The sequence below is a fragment of the Lepus europaeus genome, chromosome 6, assembly GCF_033115175.1.
Source record: "Lepus europaeus isolate LE1 chromosome 6, mLepTim1.pri, whole genome shotgun sequence".
Lineage (NCBI taxonomy): Eukaryota > Metazoa > Chordata > Mammalia > Lagomorpha > Leporidae > Lepus > Lepus europaeus.
In genome coordinates this window covers 115,645,730-115,667,355 of record NC_084832.1, presented here as the reverse complement: position 1 = coordinate 115,667,355, position 21,626 = coordinate 115,645,730, and the positions used below count along the sequence as shown (strand labels likewise).

General features: G+C 39.3%; 1 protein-coding gene across 7 annotated transcripts in view; it reads left to right on the top strand.

The window, feature by feature from the left end:
• Positions 1–21,626, top strand: part of SOX5 (SRY-box transcription factor 5) — a 786,191-nt gene that overhangs the window by 735,561 nt on the left and 29,004 nt on the right. For 5 of the 7 annotated variants that reach the window (XM_062194939.1, XM_062194941.1, XM_062194940.1 and 2 more), the window contains one exon: positions 10,095–10,272. The exons of the other annotated variants lie outside the window; for them this stretch is intronic. In XM_062194939.1, coding sequence (XP_062050923.1) covers positions 10,095–10,272 — 178 coding nt within the window. The remainder of the gene's footprint in view (positions 1–10,094; positions 10,273–21,626) is intronic. 7 annotated transcript variants of the gene reach the window in all.

Sequence of the window (21,626 nt, the reverse complement as noted above, 5' to 3'; positions counted from 1 at the left end):
CCTTCCCCAAGGTTTTGTACCATAGACAGTTTGGCCTTCACTCAAGTCTCCCAAATACATCATTTAGCTGTCATAACCATCAGTAAGTATTAAATATCAGTCATCGTGGGCTCACCAGAGTATTTCGGTGTTTGTGTCTATTAGAACCTGTATGTATATGTCTATGAGGCATTAGAAATGAGGCCCAAGATCTAATTCACTAGAGTTAGTATTAAGTATCCTCTATTTCCTCTCCCCCATTCTCCGAGCTTTCTACCTAAAGATGCTTGACTTGCTTATAACTGGAGTTTTCCTACTACTTAGGGAAGCATAAATCTAAGAACCATGGAAATTTTTATAATAAATTTTTGAGCCCTCTGAGAGTTTTCCAAAGCATTTGGTTTTGTTGTGTGTCAAAATCATCAATGTTTCTTTAAAAACTGTTTCATTAATGATTTTTTGTTTTTGTTTTTGTTTTTGCTCTGTATAATAGGTTATCCATGCCCCCATGGGATATTTTAACTTCTCTTAGAAGCCATATAGCATCAACTTGTTTTGGTGATAATGATATTGTCCTGCTGTCCTTTTGAAATTAATTCTGTTTGTAGATTTAGGTAGAAGTGCTGGTGTGCTCAGTTTATAGCTTCAGGTACGGGTAGGGTAGTCACACCCAGCACAGAGATGGCCATAGAATTTGATGCACATGGCTTGCATCTCTGAGAGTTGATGTAAAGCTCTATTGCTTTGTGAGTACCTGTTTTTTCCCCCTCCATTCCATCATTTGACTGCTTTGTAGTTCTTAGCTGCTTTTAACACATATCTTCAAAGTGGAAATAACAGGAAAATAACAGTGACAAATGCTTTGTAATCATAAGTTTAAGAATTGATCAGGTGGTGTCAAAAACACATTACATTTTCTTATATTTGGAGTGACCGATTCTTTAATTTCTCTAAAGCATTTTTAAAAAGCTTTTGGGAGATTTACATTTAAAGGTTAACAAGAGGAACTAGTGTGATTATTAACATCAATTCTTCTCTTCTGTGCTTCCTTTTAGCCTCTTGGTAGAAGAACTGTTAATCATTTTTAAAGATAATAGCAGTCATCCAGTTGTAATGAATGCCACAGTACAAAATAACTATTATTACTAGAAGTTTGAAGTTGTCTGGGGACCAGAGGTTAAACAAAGTTGAGTCTGAAACATCATACATTTTATACTGGCTCATGTTAGAACCGTGCTCATCAAATATTATTGTTGATGCTTGTTTTTCTACCATTCTTCCTCTTTAAATATGTTAACAAAAATCCACTCTGCAGCATTTCGATGAGTGTGTTTTAATCTAGGACTGTGGGCCAAAGGTCTTCTCTATCACTTTCTTCCATGTAAATACTCACATGGAAGCTATATTTATACAGGATACCTTTGAAAATAAAGAATAGAGGTTAGAGAGTTAATCTTAAATTAGTTTTAAAGCTAAATTAGAGATTAAAGGAAGGGGGAGAAGAAATACTGCAAGAAAATGAATGAAAGTATAAAAAAATGACATCTGGTTCTATAAAGTATACAAATTTTATTACAAATAAAACTGTTTGTCATCAGAATATGGTGGCTGGCTCCCCCCACCTCCCAGCCTGTTTTCTCAGCTTGGGGTAATGTGATCAATACCTGAAGATATTTTCAGTTTTTGCAACTTGAGTGAGGGTGCTACACGCATCTAGTTCTAATGCGTGGAGGCCATAGTACACAGGACAGCTTCCCAAAACAAAGAATTATTCAGCTGAAGGTATCAATAATGCTGAGGATGAGAAGCTGCCCCAGAGCAAGCGATCCATCAAAGAGGAAGGGAGAAGCTGCAGTGTCTTTCATGACTTAGCATCAGAATTCAGGCTCTCTCCTTCCTGCAGCATCCTAAGGGCTGGACAGCTCAGCTCGATTCGCTGTGAGAGAGACAACCCAGAAGGGGCATCAACACTAGCAGGCAGGAATTCCTGAGGGACACCTTGGAAGGGTGGCTGTCACAGAATGACTGCGTGCAGTTAAGCTATCTCAGAGCATTTCTGTTGTTGTTGTTAAAAAAATGAATGTGTAGTGTAATTGCTGCTCCAGAAGCCACACTTTGTCCATTCCCTTATTTGCTTTCAAATATGTGTGTGTGTGTTTGTGTGTGTTGTGTATACTTTAGAGTATTGAGACATTCAATCATCAAAGACAATAAGGATAATACTCTTAAGGTATTAATGGAGAGGAAAGAAAGGGCATTTTACACAACAAGTAAAATGATGGGTACTCTGTGGAAAAACTTTGATTAGGGACTACTAATTTAAATATAAAAATAATGTTTAATTACCACATTGATGTAAATGTTCCCAGCCATTCTACTGGCATCTACTTTTTTTAAGACTTTTTTTCATTTATTTGAAAGGCAGAGTTGCAGAGGGAGGGAGAGACAGAGAGAGAGAGAGATCTTCATTCTCTGGTTCACTCCCCAAAAGGCCACAATAGCTAGGGTTGGGCTGGGCTGAAGCCAGGAGCCAGGAGCTTCTTCCAGGTCTCCCACGTGGGTGGCAGGGCTCCAAACACTTGGGCAGTCCTAGACTAGTTTCCCAGGCTCATTAGTGGGGAGATGGATGGGAAGTGAAGTAGCTGGGACTTGAACCAGTGCCCACTTAGGATGCTGAAGTCACAGGTGGCAGCTTCACCTGCTGTGCCACAACACTGGTCCCTACTGGCACCCACTTTTTAAAGAAACAGGTACATATTAAATGAACGTGCAAAATGGCAAAATAAGGAAAGCAAGTGAAAAGCTGAAAGCTCTTACCCTCAGCTAACTAAGGTAAGACTTGTACTTAAATGGCAGTCCAGTCTAGTTATCATATTAACACAGCAAAAGCATACCTGTCAAGGAATTCCTGAAGCTCTTTCTGCCTGGTTAGTAAGCATTTGTAAGTCCAGAAGTAATCATTTGTTCATGAAAAGGAACTTCAACACCATGTGCTCTGTAAGGTGATAGACTTGATTTCGGGAAACTACTAGAAAAGTATGGAGTTGGGAAAGCCCAATGAGTAGGATTCCTGATTTGTCAGGGGCTAAGAAAATAATTTTAAGATTGTTATAGTCACATTATATTTCTCTGATTCCCCTACTCATAAATCTAACCCTCTTTTTCCTCTAAATTCTTCATGAAGGAAAGATCAATCAATATACCAATCTTTGTTGGAAATCCTTTGTTGTGTTTCCTTTATGGAACCTCTGCTGAACTGTAGGAAAGAAACTGCCAGTTTCTGTAGGGGAGACGAAGAGGGCTCCCACCATGGCACAGAGGTAGAAGAAGAGCCAGCAGGACCGGCTAAGCAGGAGCTAGGACAGAGAGGCGCAGCAGGCCTGCACATTACGCAGTACAGGCTGTCATCGAGCTTCCTTGTTTAATTCAGTGTGATTATTTCATTAAAGGGGACAATGGCTGCAGCATGATTAACTAACTGTACAACATGGTTCATGAGTGCCTTTACTATTCTCCATATGCTAGTATTATACGCACTTCACGTAATCATGATAACTATGGAGGCAATCGCAGCTTTCAAATCAAGCAGAGGAAGAAGCCTGAAATTATATATTTTAATTCACTCATTGTATAGTTATTAATAAAAGTATTTGTATAAATGTATACAATAAGTGTCATCCAGGAACTCAGTTAAAAAATTCAGAGTTCCCTATCTATACTATAGTGCATCTATGTATACATAGGATTTAATGAAAAATTAAATTCTCTTCTTTTCTCCTTTATTATTGACCATAGAAATCCAAAGCCCAAAAGCCACATACCTAGATGTCAGTTGATTGTGTTTTTCTAATGGTGAGCATATAATAGTTGTTAATAAGTAATGGAAATACCCTTCAATAAAGGATGGATGGATGGATGGATGGATGATTGAATAAATGGAGTGGTATAAATATATTAACTACTAAATGAATGTTTGATTTCCAGTAATTAATTTAGGTAAATATTTAAGGGCCTGGAATTTGGAGAAAACTGTGATATGCCATAAACGAGATTATTAATTACATAATGAGAATGAAATAGATAAATTTTTATTCTGTGTGATAATTTTCAGAATCACAGTGGCACATGTTGTGTTCCAATGATGCATAATGGAGTCTTTCCATATTGTGAAGGAAAGGATAGAAACAGGGAAAAACGAGTAGACTTTTTTTAGGAGACTGGTATTCTTATTTTCTAGTTCTCTATTAAAATTTCAGAGTAAAGACATGGAAAGTAAGGAAGTTGAGAAAGAGCAAGAACTGTACAGAGTTCCAGAGAATGCCATTTCTCTAATCATCTTGTTTGATTTCTCTAAGTTATTTGGTCTTAGAACATTTTAAAATGAGGAATTGTATACAATTGTGTTAGAATACATGTTCATCAAATAAATACAATATTTGAGAGCCATCTAAGTGAAATATATCTTAACTGTTTATAGATATTTTATAGTGTATAGTTTATGAGGAACCATCTCTTGAGTCCATGATAGCTGGCATTTCTTCAGTGCATCTAAGGCTTACATATGTGGGTCATATTCTTTCTTTATTCAATATGTTAACTTGCCTATGTGTAAGGCATTGCCATAGGCTGGAATACAAATTAATTCCAGCCTCTGCAATACTTTACTACTGTCACCACAAACTGATGTTAAAGTGAGACGTTTCTGTCAGAGAAGTCGGGGTAATTCTAAGTGAATAGAACATGCCTGAAGTACATACTTAGATTTTACTTATTTTTAATTCTTAGACAACTAAGATTAACCAGTATTTTATTCAGAGACACTGTATTCAAGAATAGGTTGTTAAAACTTGGAAGAGTATGGAGATGTTCAAAACCTTACTTTCTTGTCTCATGCATATGGCAGATTTTTCTAAAAGAGTAATTGAATTAGGGATGGTATCATAGCACAGCAGGTTAGGCCACCACTTGGGATGCTGGCGTCCCATATTGGAGTGCCATTTGAAATCTTGGCTACTCTGCTTCCAAAGTAGCATCCTGCTAATGCACCTGGGAAGACAGCAGAAGCTGGTTCAGACGCTTAGGTCCCAGAAATCCATGTGGGAGACCAGGATGAAAGTTCCTGGCTCTTACCTTCAGCCTTGCCCAGACCTGGCTGTTGCACCATTTGTGGAGTAAACCAGCTCATGGAAGATCTCTTTATCTCATTGTCTCTCTTGCTCTGCCTTTCAAATAAATAAACAATTTTTTTTAAAAAGAGACGTTCCATTAATATGGTTTCAGCAAAGGAAATTTTAATGCTTTATAATGTAGAGAACAGAGAAACACAAAAAAGTTACCAAAGTCAGTTATTTGTGTCTTTGCTTTTTAATTAAAATTTAAAACAGCAAATGTGTGTATTTGTTCATTGCATTGCTTATGTATCAGCCTTTATGTGGTTTATTGCGCTTATGAATTGCTTATGTATAGCCTTTATGTGGAATTACACAGTTAGTTCTGAATTTTAGAAATTACATTTGATCAATATCTTTAAATTTAGGATTCTGTTTGTATAAAATAAGAGTATTGTATGTTGGGTCCAAAAACCTGGTTTTCCTCAGAATTTTCTATAGCTGTAGTTTCCTGCATGAAATTATTAAATATCTGATAGCATTAATGATTAAACATATAATTTAGAATATTATGAACTCTATAAATGTAAATAATAGTCTTCTGCTAACTAAAACATATTTACCTTGCCCATTTACTGAATCTTAAATGCCTACTTTATATTACTCATATACAAGTTTGGAGCTACTCAACAGATACACAAATTTCTTAACCATGACTTTGTGTCTAAATGAAATAATCATAAAATATGGTGTTTTTAAATGTTTTAATTGGCACCCTCATTTAACAATTTGGCAAGTAATTAAAAGAAAATTGCTTCCCTCCCTGCTTGGTAGTGTACTTGAAAGAAATGCTATGTTTTCCTCCTGTACTGTTGACCTTGAAAACAACTTACATTCTTTACATATAAATTGTTTACTTACAATCTTTAAATGTATGTTTTATTTGTAAGGATAGGGATTAGGCCAGCTAAGTTTTCAAGTTTCTCCTAAAAAAAAGATATTGTAAGTAAACACAAAGTAGAAAAAAGTGTATCAGTGTTTATGAGTCATATTCATATGCATGCCATAAATATAGACTATGTCCATTACAGTTATCATGTTAAAATTTTCATCCCATCAAATAAAAATTAATTAATAGACAATGGGAAATGGCCTTAATTTTTGTGCTCTTCGTGAATAATAGGCATTTGGTGTAGTAGCTGAGTAATAAATTATTAATAGAACCAAATTGTGAAATAATATCATATAATGGGTCAAAATTATTTATACAGCTCTAGAATAAGGATCGAGCATGTGAATTCTCATTAATATACCATTAGCCTTGTCACACAATAGTAGAGAATAAAAGGGCAACTTTGAATGACATTTATATCAACTTTGGAACTGTCAGTGCTCAGGTCCTTGGGGCCATGTACTTTGTGGCTTTGAGACGTCTGTGCTGCCTGGAATGGAGAAGAATATCAAGAGTTCCAGTGGGTCTCTTGCACTAGCAAATGCTCTGAATGGTCATCTTCAGTGCATGCGTGCAGTCGCTCTTAGTGCTTGAAGCTAAGACATAGGCTGTTTCAGCCTGTCTGTACCTACATCCCATCATCTTCATCAGCATCACCAGTGCTCCCGTATACACACTCACACCCCATTTCCTGTGTCCTAGTTGATCTCTGTTCCAACTCTAGGAATACATTCTGTCCTCTTTGGTATTCCTGCATGGTCAAGTGAACCCACTTCCTTTAATTTCTCCCAGGCACCTGCAACACTTTTACAAGAGTTGTGATGCTGGGAAAGGAGGCTCTAGGGCTGTCCTGTCAGGGACTAGTAGTTCCACACAGAATGTAGTCAACAGCTCTGACATGCGGTAGGGGCGAAAAATGTCTGAATTACTTACCACTGCAGAATAATAAGTGGTCAAGAAAGTCCCTACAGGACAGTCAACATATTTAGTTTTAATAGAAAGGGAGAAGATTTGGATTCTAATCCTATTGCCCTACTGAATCTCAGTAGCATTTAAAGTACACATTAATACTAGTGTATGGTATGCCCAACTCCAGTCTTGTTATTATTATTTTTAAAGACTATTTATTTACTTGAAAAGCAGAGTGACTGAGAGGGTGAGATGAGAAAACAGATTTTCATCTACTGGCTTACTGTTCAAGTGCCAACCACAGCAGATCTGGGCAAGACTGAAGCCAAGAGCCAGGAACTCCATGCAGGTTTCCCACATGAGTGGCAGGGAACTTGATCTGATGCTTCTCAGATCCATTAACAGGAAGCTGGTTTGGAAGCAGAATAGCTGGGACTCTAGTATGGGATTTGGGCACAAGCAGTTGCTTATCCTGCTGTGCTACCGTGCCTGCTTGCCCCCTACCCCCTGACCCTGAGGAGGTTATGTCATTCGTGTGTGTGTGTGTGTGTGTTATTTGAAAGGCAGAGCTCAGGGACAGGAGGAAACACAGAAAGAAGAGAGATTTTTCCATCTACTGGTTCACTCTCCAAATGGCCACAATGGCCAGAGCCGTGCCAGGTTAAAGCCAGGGGACAGGGGCCAGGAGCTACTTAGGTCTCCCAGTGGGTGGCAGGGCCCAAACACTTGGGCCATCTTCTCCTGCTTTTCCCAGGCTATTAGCAAGGAACTGGATTGGAAGCAGAGCAGGCGGGACACGAACTAGTGCCCATATAGGTTGCGGACACTGAGGGCAGTTTTACCTGCTATGCCACAATACAGGACCCCCATATGTCATATATTTAATATGAAGAAGGTCTTTAAAGGATTTTGATGCCTAATAAAATTTGCTTAAGGGACAGGCATTTGATGCATGGTTAAGACACCACTTGAGACACCTGCTTCCCCAGTGTGTGTAGATTTGAGTCCCTGCTCTGCTTCTCATCTGGCTTCCTGCTAATGCATACCCTAGGAGACAGCAGGTGATGGCTGAAATAGTAGGGTGCCACATTGAGACCCAAATACAATTCTAGGTTCCTGGCTTTGGTCTTTCTTTGCTCTGATTGTTGTACACATTAGAGGAGTGAACCTGTGGATAGTAGATTCCTCCCCCTCCCCCTTCCCCTCCCCCTCTCCCTCTCGCTGTGTGTGTGTTTCTCTCATTCTACCTTTCAAATAGATAAAACTTTTTTTAAAAAAACTAATAATCTCCCTTTATATTTTTCTTGTGTAAGCCAGTGGCTCTCAAATTGTAGTGTACCTCAGTGAATGCTGACTATAAGACATGTTCTGGAACCCATCGCTAAAGCTTCTGTGATAGAGAATTTGCCTTTCTAACAAGCTCCCATGTGGTACTCACAGTGCTAGTCCATGGACTACCCATTCCTACTGGAACACAGAAAAAGGACACAAAACTTCTGGGTTTCTGCCAAACATGGCATCATACATACAGATTATGGCTAAGAGCTCAACAAAAAAATGTTTCAAATTGAGCAATTTAGGAATAATTTTGCTCCTATAGTTTTTTTAAATGCTAGAGTAAACTCAAAATTATATATTGAGTCAATCATGGAATTATCCTATTTCACTGCCTACCAACATTCTATGAGTCAATATAAATTTGGCAGAATGACCATTAATTTATGATGTATCTCACATGATACCAGATTGCCAATTTGAATTATCTCATCTATTTTCAAATAACTGTGCTTTTCTCTGAAAAACAGGACTGAAAAAAAATTCACAGGAGCAAGTTTTCCTAGTCTGTTCATTTGTTTCCTTAAGTGCAGCTAACCACAAAATTGTTTAATAATCTAGTAGTAATAGACCACCTAAAATATGACCTTTACCATTTTTGTAAAGTTATTTATTTCTATGATTTCTTGGTAAATACGTTCCTGCAATTTTGATATATCCTTTCATTAACATATGTTTCCATGACACTGAATCATCCCATTTTATTAAAAACTGTTCTGTCTTCAACAAGATGCTCTCTGCTATTTTAGATAATTTATGTTTTTAACTTGTGAAATAGTAACTAAGTGGAAACTCGATTTTCATTCCATATTAATACCTATGTGAAACTGTATATAATGTGAACGGTCATGTACAGACAAGTTGCACAATTTCCAGTGTGGGAGCACAGGAAAAGAATGAAAATACGTTTTTCTGCATTGAAGGAAAAATGATGTGTTGTTCGTATTGTCTGATTCTTATCTGATGTGATAGAAACATTAGTTGTACTGCACCCGTAAATTTTACTTAGGAAATTCCCTAAGAGCTAATATAGAAAGGCATAAAAGTGAATGTGGACTATGTTTTGTCCTGTTCAGGGGTAGAACCATTGGAAGTGACCAGTGGTGCAGAACTGATCGCACACAAATCCTCCTGCCACCTGTGGCATATCAGGAAAATCTGGAAGGCAAATCTGGATTTTGAAAGCGTGTTTGCTAAGGATTTCAAACAGTGTTACATACATAAAAACAAATACCTGAGGGTCATGTTAATTTATATCTTTCCATTTTTAGAGCCATTCTACAAGTATGTCCCTGAAACTTAGGAGAAAATAGTATTTTCTAAGAAAACTCTCTTGTTTTTTTATTCAACTTGAAGAGCATTTCTGATCACAGCACTTTAAGTCCTGCATCATGAACGTTCCAGATAATTTGTCCGAGGGCCAGAGTATAGAGGGTCCTGTTTTGGGAGGGTCAACGAAAGAAAGAAAACTGTATATGTCACAGTCTTGTAGGAACTAAGTAATGTCACGCAATCAAAAAGGAAAGAGTAACTTTTTTAGATGATTTGTTACAGGTTACATCAATTGTGATTTTCCTGTGGATAATTGAGTGTACATGTACTTTGTCTTAGACAGAAGAGATTCTGGGATATGCAGCTGAAAGTGACATGCTGACAGATGACCCAATGCTGTACTGTTCAGATCTTACATTGAGATCACTGTTTAGTAGAGTAATTTGGTGGGAAATGGCAGACTGGGTATACCTGTGTTTTTCTAGACATTTTTGATCAGCCTTTCCTTATCACAGCTCATGTTCTAATGATCATTGCAGGATGAAGTGGCACAGCCACTGAACCTATCAGCTAAACCCAAGACCTCTGATGGCAAATCACCCACATCACCCACCTCTCCCCATATGCCAGCTCTGAGAATAAACAGTGGGGCAGGTCCCCTCAAAGCCTCTGTCCCAGCAGCGTTAGCTAGTCCTTCAGCCAGAGTTAGCACAATAGGTAAGTTCTGTTTCTTTTGTTCTTGCTCATTTTCTGTTTATGGGAATTGAATGAAATGGTCTTTAAGGGCATATCCAACATACCCTGTGCATGGCTTCCGCTTGATTAGGGGGGTTTCAATTTGAAGAAACACCTAGGTCTGTTTTAAACATGCAAATGAAATATTGAGCCGAAGTCCAAGTTATAATGTCCTCCTGAAAATCTAATTGTACTACTGATGTATATAAGTATAACTTACATCTTTAATTTAATTAATTTGAGAAGAGGCCGCAATGCCTAATCACAGGCAGCAGTGGTTCTAGAATGTTGTTGTTAGGTGACTTACCTTTTCCATCCCTTGTGTTTATTTTGATTTTTCTTGATGGGCCAAAACTATACTTAATGATGAAATACATTTTGTCTGCATCAGCTAAAATTCGTCAGGATATAAAGCCCATTCCATTCCATTCTGTTTGAGTATTGCATGAATGTACCGAAAGTATTACAAAACAGTGGATGCCTTCACTTCTCCATGCTTTTACTTTGGGTAAACAACACTAAGAAATATTTCCACAAGGAGAGAAAAGCTTAATAATTTTGGCATATATAAATTACACTGTAAATACTTACACCTCCATTTATTGATGTTTATTACTCGCACACAGTAATGCTAAGACTGCATAGACTAGCCTTCAGGTAACGGTTCATGGTTCAGTTGTGGGGAAGTTATGTGATTTTTAGTGTGAAGCAGGAATAGTAAGCACTATTCCAGAGCACGGTCTCAATCCTGTAGTCATGGAGAAGAGGGTGTTGCATTCTATTTGGGAAGGATCAAGAAAGACTGAGGCAGAGATAACCTAATTCAGACTGGGCTTTGAAGAAAAGGCTCATTCTTAGGCATACTGTGCTATAAAAAAAACCCACACAGAATAAAACAGCCTGTTTTTGAGAAATGCCATGATCTTGCCAGAGTATAGTAAGAATACATGGTAGTAAGTGATCAGAACTAACCCGAAAGGCTCATGTGGAATTTGGAACCTGGTTGAATACTCTCCTGAGGAATTTTACTGTTTCATCTTAGTATAGTGTTGGTGACACAAAAATATTGGAATCAGGGAAACCACTGTTTTTGTGTAGGCAAGGATAAGTTCTATGAGATAGGCATAAGCAATGATAAAGCAAAGCAGAGAAAAGACTCAAGAGATACTATTAAAGAAGAATCGGCAGAACTTATTCCCAAACTGCTAAGAGTCAAGTTGAAGACAGTGGAGTCTAGGATTTTCAATCTATGAAGGAAATGGGATTGTGTCTCCATTAACTATGAAAAAGATCAGAATGGGATGAACTTTGGCAGAAGACATAAATAAAAAATTGAAGTACGTTCAGTTTGAAATACGAAGAGCCATTCAGGTAGAGGTAGAGCAGACTAATGGATGAGGAAACTGTGGGTGTCTGATATGTGAAAGGCATGCTAGAATTTTAGGGATGGACACTGTTCCTTGTTCAGGGTTTGGAAGCCAGGAGAACAAGTGAGTTTACCAAAAAAGAGTGCGTCTGGAAAGAAGTGGAGGAAATAACCATGGCTTCCACCTGTTGTGTTAGTTAAATGTTACTTAAAAAAAAAAAAAAAAAGTTTACCAAAACCCTAGCAGCTTGAAACAACCAATGTTTGTTATCTCATGGTTTCTAAAGATCAGCTCAGCTGGTTAGTTCAGGCTTAGGATTTCACATGTGAGAGAGGGAAGATATTAGCATGAGCTGCTGTCATCTGTAGGTTTTACTGGAGATGGGTGATCCATTGCCAAGATGACTCCCTTCTGTGGCTCTTGATTGGACACTTCAGTTCTTTTCCACATGGGTCTACGCTGAAGGCTGTTCAAGGAGTGACAGCTAAACTTCCCCACAGCGACTGATCCAAGGGAGAGATGGAGCAGATAAAGCCACAGTGCCTTGTGAGACCTGTTCTCCCAAGTCCCTCAGTCAGTGCTATGATTCTCTTTGTTTTCAGAGAATCATGAAATCCAACTCAAGGGAAGAGGCAGTTAGGCAAGTAGGCACCAGCTCTTAAGGATACTAGTGAAACATCTTCAGACAGATCCCAAAGTTCCCATACCTTTTCTTTCTTTTTTTTAAAGATTTATTTAATTACTTGAAAGGCACAGAGAGAGAGAGAGAGAGAGAGAGAGAGAGAGAGAGGTCTTCCATCTGCTGGTTCACTCCCCAGATGGCTGCAGTGGGTTGACCTGCACGGATCCAAAGCCAGGAGCCAGAAGCTTCTTCTGGGTTTCCCACATGGGTGTAGGGGCCCAAGGACTTGGGCCATCTTCTTCTGCTTGTCCAGGCCATAGCAGAGAACAGTCGGGACTCGAACTGGCACCCACATGGGATGGTGCACTATGCCACAGTGCCAGCCCATACCACACCTTTTCACATGAGAAACTAAAAAGAGTAAGTGAGTATCTTAGAATAAGAATAAAGGTAGGACAATATCATGCTAGCCTAGGAAAACAAAACATTTGCAAAGAGAGGGATTATGTAATCATGGGCACATTTTATAGGAAAGTTACAGAATATGAAGAAAAGCCTTAGGATTTAGCTGATGTTCACAGATAGGAAGAACCTGACAGTGAGATTTTAGCAGGATGACTTGAACAGATTTCCAGTTGCAAAGATTTTAAGTATAAGAAAGGTCAGTTGATGATATAGAGCAATCTTTTTTTAAGTTTGGTATTGAGAAGGGTGGATAGAAACAGATTTTAGAACCAGGAATTTAAATCTATATTCCTCTTCAGGGAGGAAGAGGACAACGAGTGCAGGCAATGAATAAATATGAAGTAGTACAGGATGACAATATGCCTAGAACAACAGAGCAGGGAAAGGATTAGCCTGGGAAAGGAGAAGAGCTCCTTCTTGCATTTTGAGACTGAAGGGAGTGAAGAGAAAAAATAGTAAAAATTTACAGAAATTATAGGATGGACACAAAGTGGACACAAAGAAGCCAGAGAGTGTATTTCAAATGCTGTAATCTCCACAAAGTAGAATGCAAGAGTGTTTGTTAGAGCAACTCAGTTTGGAGTGGTACAGCAGCAGTGAGAAAAGGAAGCAGTGAAAACTGAAGTTTGCAGAAGTTGAGAAGGTTTGGGATGCACATGTACTCTTTTCCTTTTTCATCCTTAGGGTCCAACTCCCAGTTACTCTGCTCAGCTTCCTAACTGGGTGCCAAGATTAGATTAGCTTTTATGTACCAGTATGTAAAAGAGAAAATATTTTATTTGGCAAGAATGACTCACTTCCGTAATATACACAAAGGTTCATAAATATCTCAGTGTTGATATATGAACTAATTTTGTAATAGTACTAGCACTGAAATATTTAAATACTATAATAACTAATACATGCATTTTATCATACATGGATTTTTTTACTTCAACATTCACAAGGATTAAATATGACAAAGTATTTTAGAAAGCCAAGAATGTGTGTAAAAACATTTATCATATGACTTTCTCCACTACATAAAACATCTCATTTTTTTTTTCCTGAAAAGTCCTGTTACCACATACGCATCCCTTATATTTTCCAAGGATTTGAGGCCACTACAATTTACTTTTCTCTTTTCAACAAATGCAGATGTTGAAAGCTGAAACTGTAATGAGTAATAATGCAGTTGGATAAAAGCTGTGAGGATTAATGGCGTTGTAAAGGTCAGCCCTGAAAGAAGAATTAATGTGTTATGCCATTAATAAACCACAGAAAACCATGGACCAAAAGATAACTTCAGTTATCCTTAATGACATGGGGCTCTTTGCTATATATCTATTAGCTACAAATATAGAGACTGACTTTTTGAGGTTGGTGACCAGTATTACAGTGTATTCTAAGAGAATGCGTTAGATATGGTACGCAAATGATAGGCAGCACTGAAGAAAGGAATCCTTAAAAGGCACGGGTAGTTCAGAAGAATGGTGGATAATTTTAGAGTCTTTGGACTAGGTGTTGTCTTTCCCTTTTAGACCTTATCAGCCTGTGTTATCCATACATGTAATGCTTTTAACTTTTGTTCAAAGCATTTTTTTCATCTATTTTCTCACTACCGCTCTTCTAGAATTATAGGTCTTTAATTAGAGCAGACAAGCACAGCATCTGGTCACAACTTACTTTATATGTAAAGGTCAGAGACATAAAGAGGCTAAGTGCCTACCTAGGAATTGCAAGTCAGTTGCTGTCAGAGAATAGGAAGTTGTGTGACCCTGTGTGTATTTGCTCTGTTGCCATTTTAAGGATACCAGTATTCATGAAGACCAAGTAGCTTGCTGAGACTCGGAGCCAGCCGGGCTTGAGCCTTGCAGCAGGCTCCCTGGGTCGGTCGGCATCCTTCCTTTTCAGTTGCTGCCTCTTGCTGCATTCGATGCTGTTCCCAGCTATTTGTCCTTTCTCTTGTCCGGTTAACAAAGGGGAACTAAATGGCTTCTCTCTTGCCATTTATTCTGCCAACCCTGGAGGACAAGCAGATCAAACATCTTGGACTGAGGCTTTAGGAGCTTAGTCTGTCCTTGCATACCTCTTAAACAAACAGGAAGCTCTCATGTTTACCCTTCTCCTCCTTCCCTCAGAGGCTTACGGAAAGTCAAACTTCCCCTGAGCACCTGTTGTAGATGCATATTAACCAGTTGAAATGGAGGAAAATATTTCCAAGTTCACGAACTGGTATCCTATTTCTCTAAGTTTCTAATTTAAAATATGGTGACAGAGGAATTGAAGCTTCATCAGTTTAAGTTTTTAATGAAAAATTTTCTGAGGGTTTTAATGTGAAAATCTTAGAGGAGAGTAGTTGACTGAACATGAATATTGTAATTCATCAAAAACCTTTGGGTTATCAAGAAAGTTAAGATTATCATCCAGGGGCCGGCACTGTGGCACGGCAGGTTAAGCCACCATATGCAGAGCCAGCATCCCATATGGGTGCCTGTTCAAGTCTTGGGTGCTCCACTTTTGATTCAGCTCTGCTAGTATGCCTGAGAAAGCACTGAAGGTAGTCCAAGTGCTTGGGTCCTTGTACCCACATGGGATACCCAGATGAGGCTCCTGGCTCCCGGCTTTGGCTCTTGCAGCCATTCTGGGGAGTGAACTAGCAGATAAAAGACTCTGACTCACTCATTCACTCTCTCTCTCTCTCTCTGCCTCTGTCTCTAGCTCTCTCTCTCTGTAACTCTGCCTTTCAAATGAACAAATCTTAAAAAAAAAAGTTGTTTAGCCATATCTAGCAATTAATATTTAGATGGAACTTTTTTTTATGAAAGGTAAAGTGATAGAGAGATACAGACAGAGTACTGGTTTACATGCACTGGTTCACTCCCCAAATGCCACACTGACTGGGTCTGGGTGGGGCCAAAGCTGGAAGCTGGAAATTCATGCAGGACTCTCAGCTGAGTGGCAAGGATCCACTTCCTGAGTCATAACCTGCTTCCTCCATGGATCTACAATAGCAGGAAGCTGGAACTGGGAGTGGAGCTGGGACTTGAACTCACACACTCTGACATAGGATGAGGATATTGTAACTGGCATTTTAACTACAGAGCCAGACTCTCACCCTTGCATAGCTGTGTACAGTTTATAAATTAAATTGCTTTCACATTTATTTTCTAATTCTTATGAACTTTCACAAATGAAGAGATGGCTACATACCAACATGGCAAATAGCTAATGATAAGTGATCTTAAAAGTAGGAAGAAAATTAATATTTGTTGAAAATCTCTTGAAACACATTATGCCTGTACTTACACAAGTAGCTAAAAAATTCTATTTAAAATAAATATGCAGTTAATAAGAATTTATATTGCCTTGATGTCATCTGTTAAATCCATGAATTTTAATAAATCTGCCATATGGTACAGGCTTCCACTGATGTGAAGACAGAGATAATCAATGAACTTGAAATTATAAAGAGAGATACTTTCAACTTTGAAATAAGCATTATTCCTGGCATGGGCCAAAGGGATAAAGACTGAAGAAAAGCAAGTCCTTAAGTAGCTCGTAGACAGATGTGAAAAGCAACCTTAGAAAAATGCAAGACAACATAACAGTAAAGCATTTGTGAGGTTTCAGAGGAGCATAAAAACTGGAAGTACTGATCTTGCCAAGGAGCATGTCTGGGGTATGTCAGCAAAGTCCTCACAGAAGGGGGTAACGTTAGAATAAATTCCTACACACACCAGAAAGAGAGGCCACCTCGGCACAAACGCAGAGCCTGGAAGACAGGAGTGGACTGAGAGGAGAAAGGTCTGACCTCGAACAGAGAAAAAGCACTGTGCAGTTTAAATTCAGGGTTTGCATGAGATTGTCAGGAGGGAGGGCGGGAAGGAGAAGCAGAGTTGATATCCTGAAGAAGCTTGCAGGATATGCTAAAGCATTTGGAACGTATCCCAGAGTGATGTTTTTTGGGGGAACACTGAAGAATCGCCAAAGTGTCAGTGTATTTGGGAAAGGCTGTAGACTGTTGTTACCTTTTGAAGAATCACAATGCACATGAACAAATCCAAGGTGTTCAAAACTCATGCAGTAAACAAGTCATTTTAATTTCACTTATTTCCTACATTTATTTGGGCATGGGATGATTTTTATGCTAGTTGTTTCAGATCATTATTTTATGAAATGCTCCTGTAAGAACAGCAATATGAAGACATGGTTTTATTAAACAGGGATTTTGCCATGATCCAAATTCCTTTTATTTTAGTTATTTATTCTTAAATATTTTGGGATGCTTTATCTGGAAGTGGAATAGAACAATTCAAGTGTAAGCCTGAACATAGAGAGATCAAGTGGGAGGGAAAGGCATTAGCCAAGTGAGATAGGAGTTAGCTTTAGTGAAAGCAGAGACCAAGGGGATGGAGAAGCAAATTTGAGAACTGAGAAGGAGGCCAAACTTGTCCAAGCAGGGCTGCCTTTTGTCTCTGAGAAATCCGAGATGACTCCCACGGGCCTGAATGGGCCAGTGGGGAGGTCTGTGGAATGTGGAAAGGGCGGACAGAGGCAGTGGGAAGACAATGAATTCTGTACTAGACATGCTTCATTACAGGTAGTCAAGAGGCATTCAAGTAGAGCAGTTTAGGAGGTAGATGTGTGTCTAGAAATCAGGAAGGGTTAGAAGCAAGCGATAGTTACTTTACAGTCCTTGGAATCCCCCATCAATCCTCAAAAGTACATTTAAGTCCAAGGGTGGTAGACTGGCTTCCTGAGGCTGTGGATAACAATTATCATAAAGTGAGTGGCATAGAACAAAAATGTGTTCTGTCACTGTTGTGGAGGCCAGAACTCTGAAGGTAAGGCATCAGCAGAGTTGGTTCCTTCTGGAGGTTCTGCGAGACCAGCTGCTTGGTGCCTCTTGCCTGATTCCTGGTGTCTACTGGCAATCCTAGGCGTTCCTTGTTTATAGATGCAACACTGCAGTCTTTGCCTCTGTAACCACATAGCCTTCTTCTCTTGTCTCTGTGTGTCAAAGTTCTCTTCCTCCTTTCTCCCCAAAGGACAGTAGGCACTGGATTTAGGGAAAAGCCCTAAATGCAGGTGATCTTACCTCAAGTCCCTCAAGTGCTTCATCAGAGATCCTGTGTGATCCTAATTAAGGTCATATTCCTAGATACTGGGAGTTGTAACTTGGATATATTTTTTGGGTAGACTTAAATCATTACGGGTAGCTTCCAATTTATTTTCTTTCCTTGTGTGAAGGCCTTTATTAGTTCTTTCCCTCTAGAATTTATTCTAAAATTGGAATTTCTAATTTGTCACTTATTTTACTGCCCCTGAAAATAAATATAAAGGGCTTTTTTAAAAAAAAATGGAAATTTCAGAATTATTTTGCTGATGGTTAATAAGATACATTAGTGCATTAAACATCAATTTGGGGTGAATTTAACCAGTTACATAGTCTTACAAATTAGATTCCTAACCCCTGTTTATCAAATTTCATTTAGGATGTTAACTGGCAGGCATAGTGTCCTTTGCCATCTCATTTGCTTACTATTACTGCATGTAGAAGAACTTCTACATGCATAGTTACTCTTGATACTGCCTTTAGAGGCATTGTTGTGTGTAATTGAAGGCAGAGTAAAAAGTATCAAGTGAATATTTTGGGTCTCTTCAGACTCCACTGGGTCAACTCCCATGTCATTGAATCTCAGTACCAACCAAGAGATGACAGTCTCCCTTCTCACATTTCATTGTAATGGTCCCAGCTAGATAGCAAGAGTGATGAGAGGGAGCCTATAGGGAAAGGCAAAGAGTTAGACAATCTTACTGCTTCTTCAAATACCAAACGCTCTCTTCCAGTCCACACACATCATTTCATTTAATCCTTTCAGCAACCTTACATTTATTTTACAGTTGAGGGAAGTGGCAACTCAGATTACGTGTTACAGTTTGCCAAGTATCAGACTTTCCAAGAAGTAGAATTGTATCTGTAATCCAGTCTGAATCCAGTCCCCAGGTTCAACTTACTTCTCTATTCCACTTTGTAAAGTGACAGTTAATGAATAACACTCACAGGCCATTTATCATGTTAAATTACTTTGTTAACTCATTTAAACTTGACAACATTTGTGTTATCTAGTGAGTGTTACCTCCATTTAGTTACTAAGACAATTAAGAGCAACTTTCCTTGCTAACTCCAAAGCATATACTTTTTCTGATGATTGGAACCTCAGACCAAAATCTCAGGTGGAGAAAGGATCACAGGGAGGGATGTGAAGAAACGGGAGGGAAGAAGACTGGTTCTGTGGTTAAGAAACAAGAAAGGAGGAGATTCCCATAATGGCAGCCTGCACAGTGCGGTCTTTCTGCAGGAGATGCAAAGTATCCCTTAGATTGGCAACCAGAAGACCAGGGCAGCAGAAACAAGAGCGTGGTGCAAATTGGTAAGTTAGAAGGGAATGAGAGAGTGTGAGATAAAGTGTCTTTGAGCAGTTGGACTTAGAAAATACAAAAAGACAAAGAAGACAAAACAAAACTGAGGGGAAGAGAAGGCTTGTTGTGTGCTTAGAGATGGAAGTGGAGGAGATAGTAGAGATCTGGTGGGTGATAGACGTGAAAAGGAGATTGACCTCTCCTTCTAGGAATAAAAATGTAGAATAGGAATTTAGGGGATTTGCCTTATTGAAAATAGGAACGCCATTTTCGTTCAGAGAAAAGGAGGAAATGGTCGCCAATGGATATTTGGATCTAGCAGAGAGTAGGGACTGGGTTGGGAGCAGGAAGGTGAGAGTTTAGTTTCATTGGTCTTTGCAACATCTGAGGCTAAGACCATTTGCTCAGAGTGTCAGAAAGGATAAGGATTTATGATCATGGAGAGAACAAAATATAGAGAACCAGCAAACCACCCTGTTAGGAGTGAACTCTGTAATGCATAAATCACCTTATGATTTAACATAGTGGATGCTAACGTTAGAATTCCATACCAGGCTGGCACTGCGGCTCACTTGGCTAATCCTCCATTTGCGGCGCCGGCACCCCGGGTTCTAGTCCTGGTCGGGGTGCCAGATTCTGTCCTGGTTGCTCCTCTTCCAGTCTAGCTCTCTGCCGTGGCCCAGGAAGGCAGTGGAGGATGGCCCAGGTCCTGGTTCCTGGCTTCAGATCAGCGCAGCGCGCCGGCTGCAATGCACCGGCCGTAGTGGCCACTTTGCGGGGTGACCCAATGGAAGGAAGACCTTTCTCTCTGTCTCTCTCTCTCTCACTAACTCTGCCTGTCAAAAAAAAAAAAAAAAAAAAAAAAGCCATACCATACTATGGCTCAAAGTTGAGTGTCTCCAGAAGCAAAAATGTTTATTTTAAAGTGAACACCTCTTTCCATCTACACACAAATACCTCAGAATTTAAATAGCCTTTACAGAACATCAGTCTGCCAGTTATTCTCCTCCATAATAATTGACATTCCTGTTGCATCTGTATTAATTATTTTTTTTTCTACACAATGTTATCTTGGCAGTCCCTAAAAAGTATAAAGAATTTGTGTTTTCTTCAACCACATGTGCCAATCCATTTCAATATATCTGTGCTATGGAAATGCTAAATAGACTACCTAGAAACAAAGCAGACTGCAAAATGCATGATTCTAGGTCAGAGGATAGGAAAATCAAGGCTGATCCCTCTTTTTTTTTTTTAAAGATTTATTTTATTTTATTTGAAAGAGTTACAGAGAGAGGTAGAGACAGAGAGAGAGGTCTTCCATCCACTAGTTCACTCCCCAGATGGCCACAACGGCTGGAGCTGTGCCGATCCGAAGCCAGGAGCCAGGCGCTTCCTCCAGGTCTCCCACGTAGGTGCAGGGGCCCAAGGACTTGGGCCATTTACTACTGCTTTCCCAGACCATAGCAGAGAGCTAGATCGGAAGAGGGGCAGCCGAGACTAGAACTGGTGCCCATATGGGATGCCAGTTTTCAGGCCAGGGTGTTAACCTGCTGAGACACAGCACCAGCCCCGAGGCTGATCCCTCTTAAGACCTTACTGAAAGAACATACCAAAATCATCATGGTCATATGAACTATCTTTCTAGAAAAATATTGTTCATGAACAGAGTAAGTTCAAGACATGCTTCTTGAGAAAGTTGTTATGGAGAGCCAAGTTGGAATGTAGAGGACACACAGGGTGAAATGCAACCATCTTATAGTAAAAATACTAACCCTAAAGATCTGTCCCAGGTCTAAATAGTTGGTCCTAGTTCACATTGTGTTTATAATCAGCAGAGGTACTTTGTTCTTTGTGTAAGTTCTAGTGAGTATAGCTCTGGAAGGCACAATAATATTAACTGTCCAGGTTCCCCTTCCCTATCAGCTCAGCTCAACTGGAACCTACCTTTCTACCTGGAAGAGATCAGAGGACCAGGTCTAGTCCTTGTGCAGTAAGACGGGGGAAGGGCACGGATCATTTGGAAATCTTCCAGCACTGAGGCGCTACACTAATCTGGCATCGGTTTCTTCACTAGAAATGTTTAAGCGGCAAGAAAATCCGCTATGTTTTTTGGCAATCAGCAGATCAGATAGAAGAGTCTAGCAATACAACGAGGATGTGTAATCTGACGTGATTAGACAAGGCTCTTTAGTACCAGAACATTCATAATTGAGACAAAGAAAGAGTATTAATAACACTTTCCTAACACGGCAGTTAGCCATTTTATATTTCCTTTCTTTAATCTTAGTGTTTTTCAACAAATCATGGGATTTAATAGCGTGTTTTGGCAGATTAGAGGATTTATGGCCCAGATGTTTTTTGTTCTAAAAATGGATTAGGGTGTAAAGTTTGCTGGAATCCATGGAACATGTTGAGGCAAGCCGGTCATTTTATGTGTGATTAGTGCCTGCCTTCTGTCTCACAGTCCCTCCATCTGT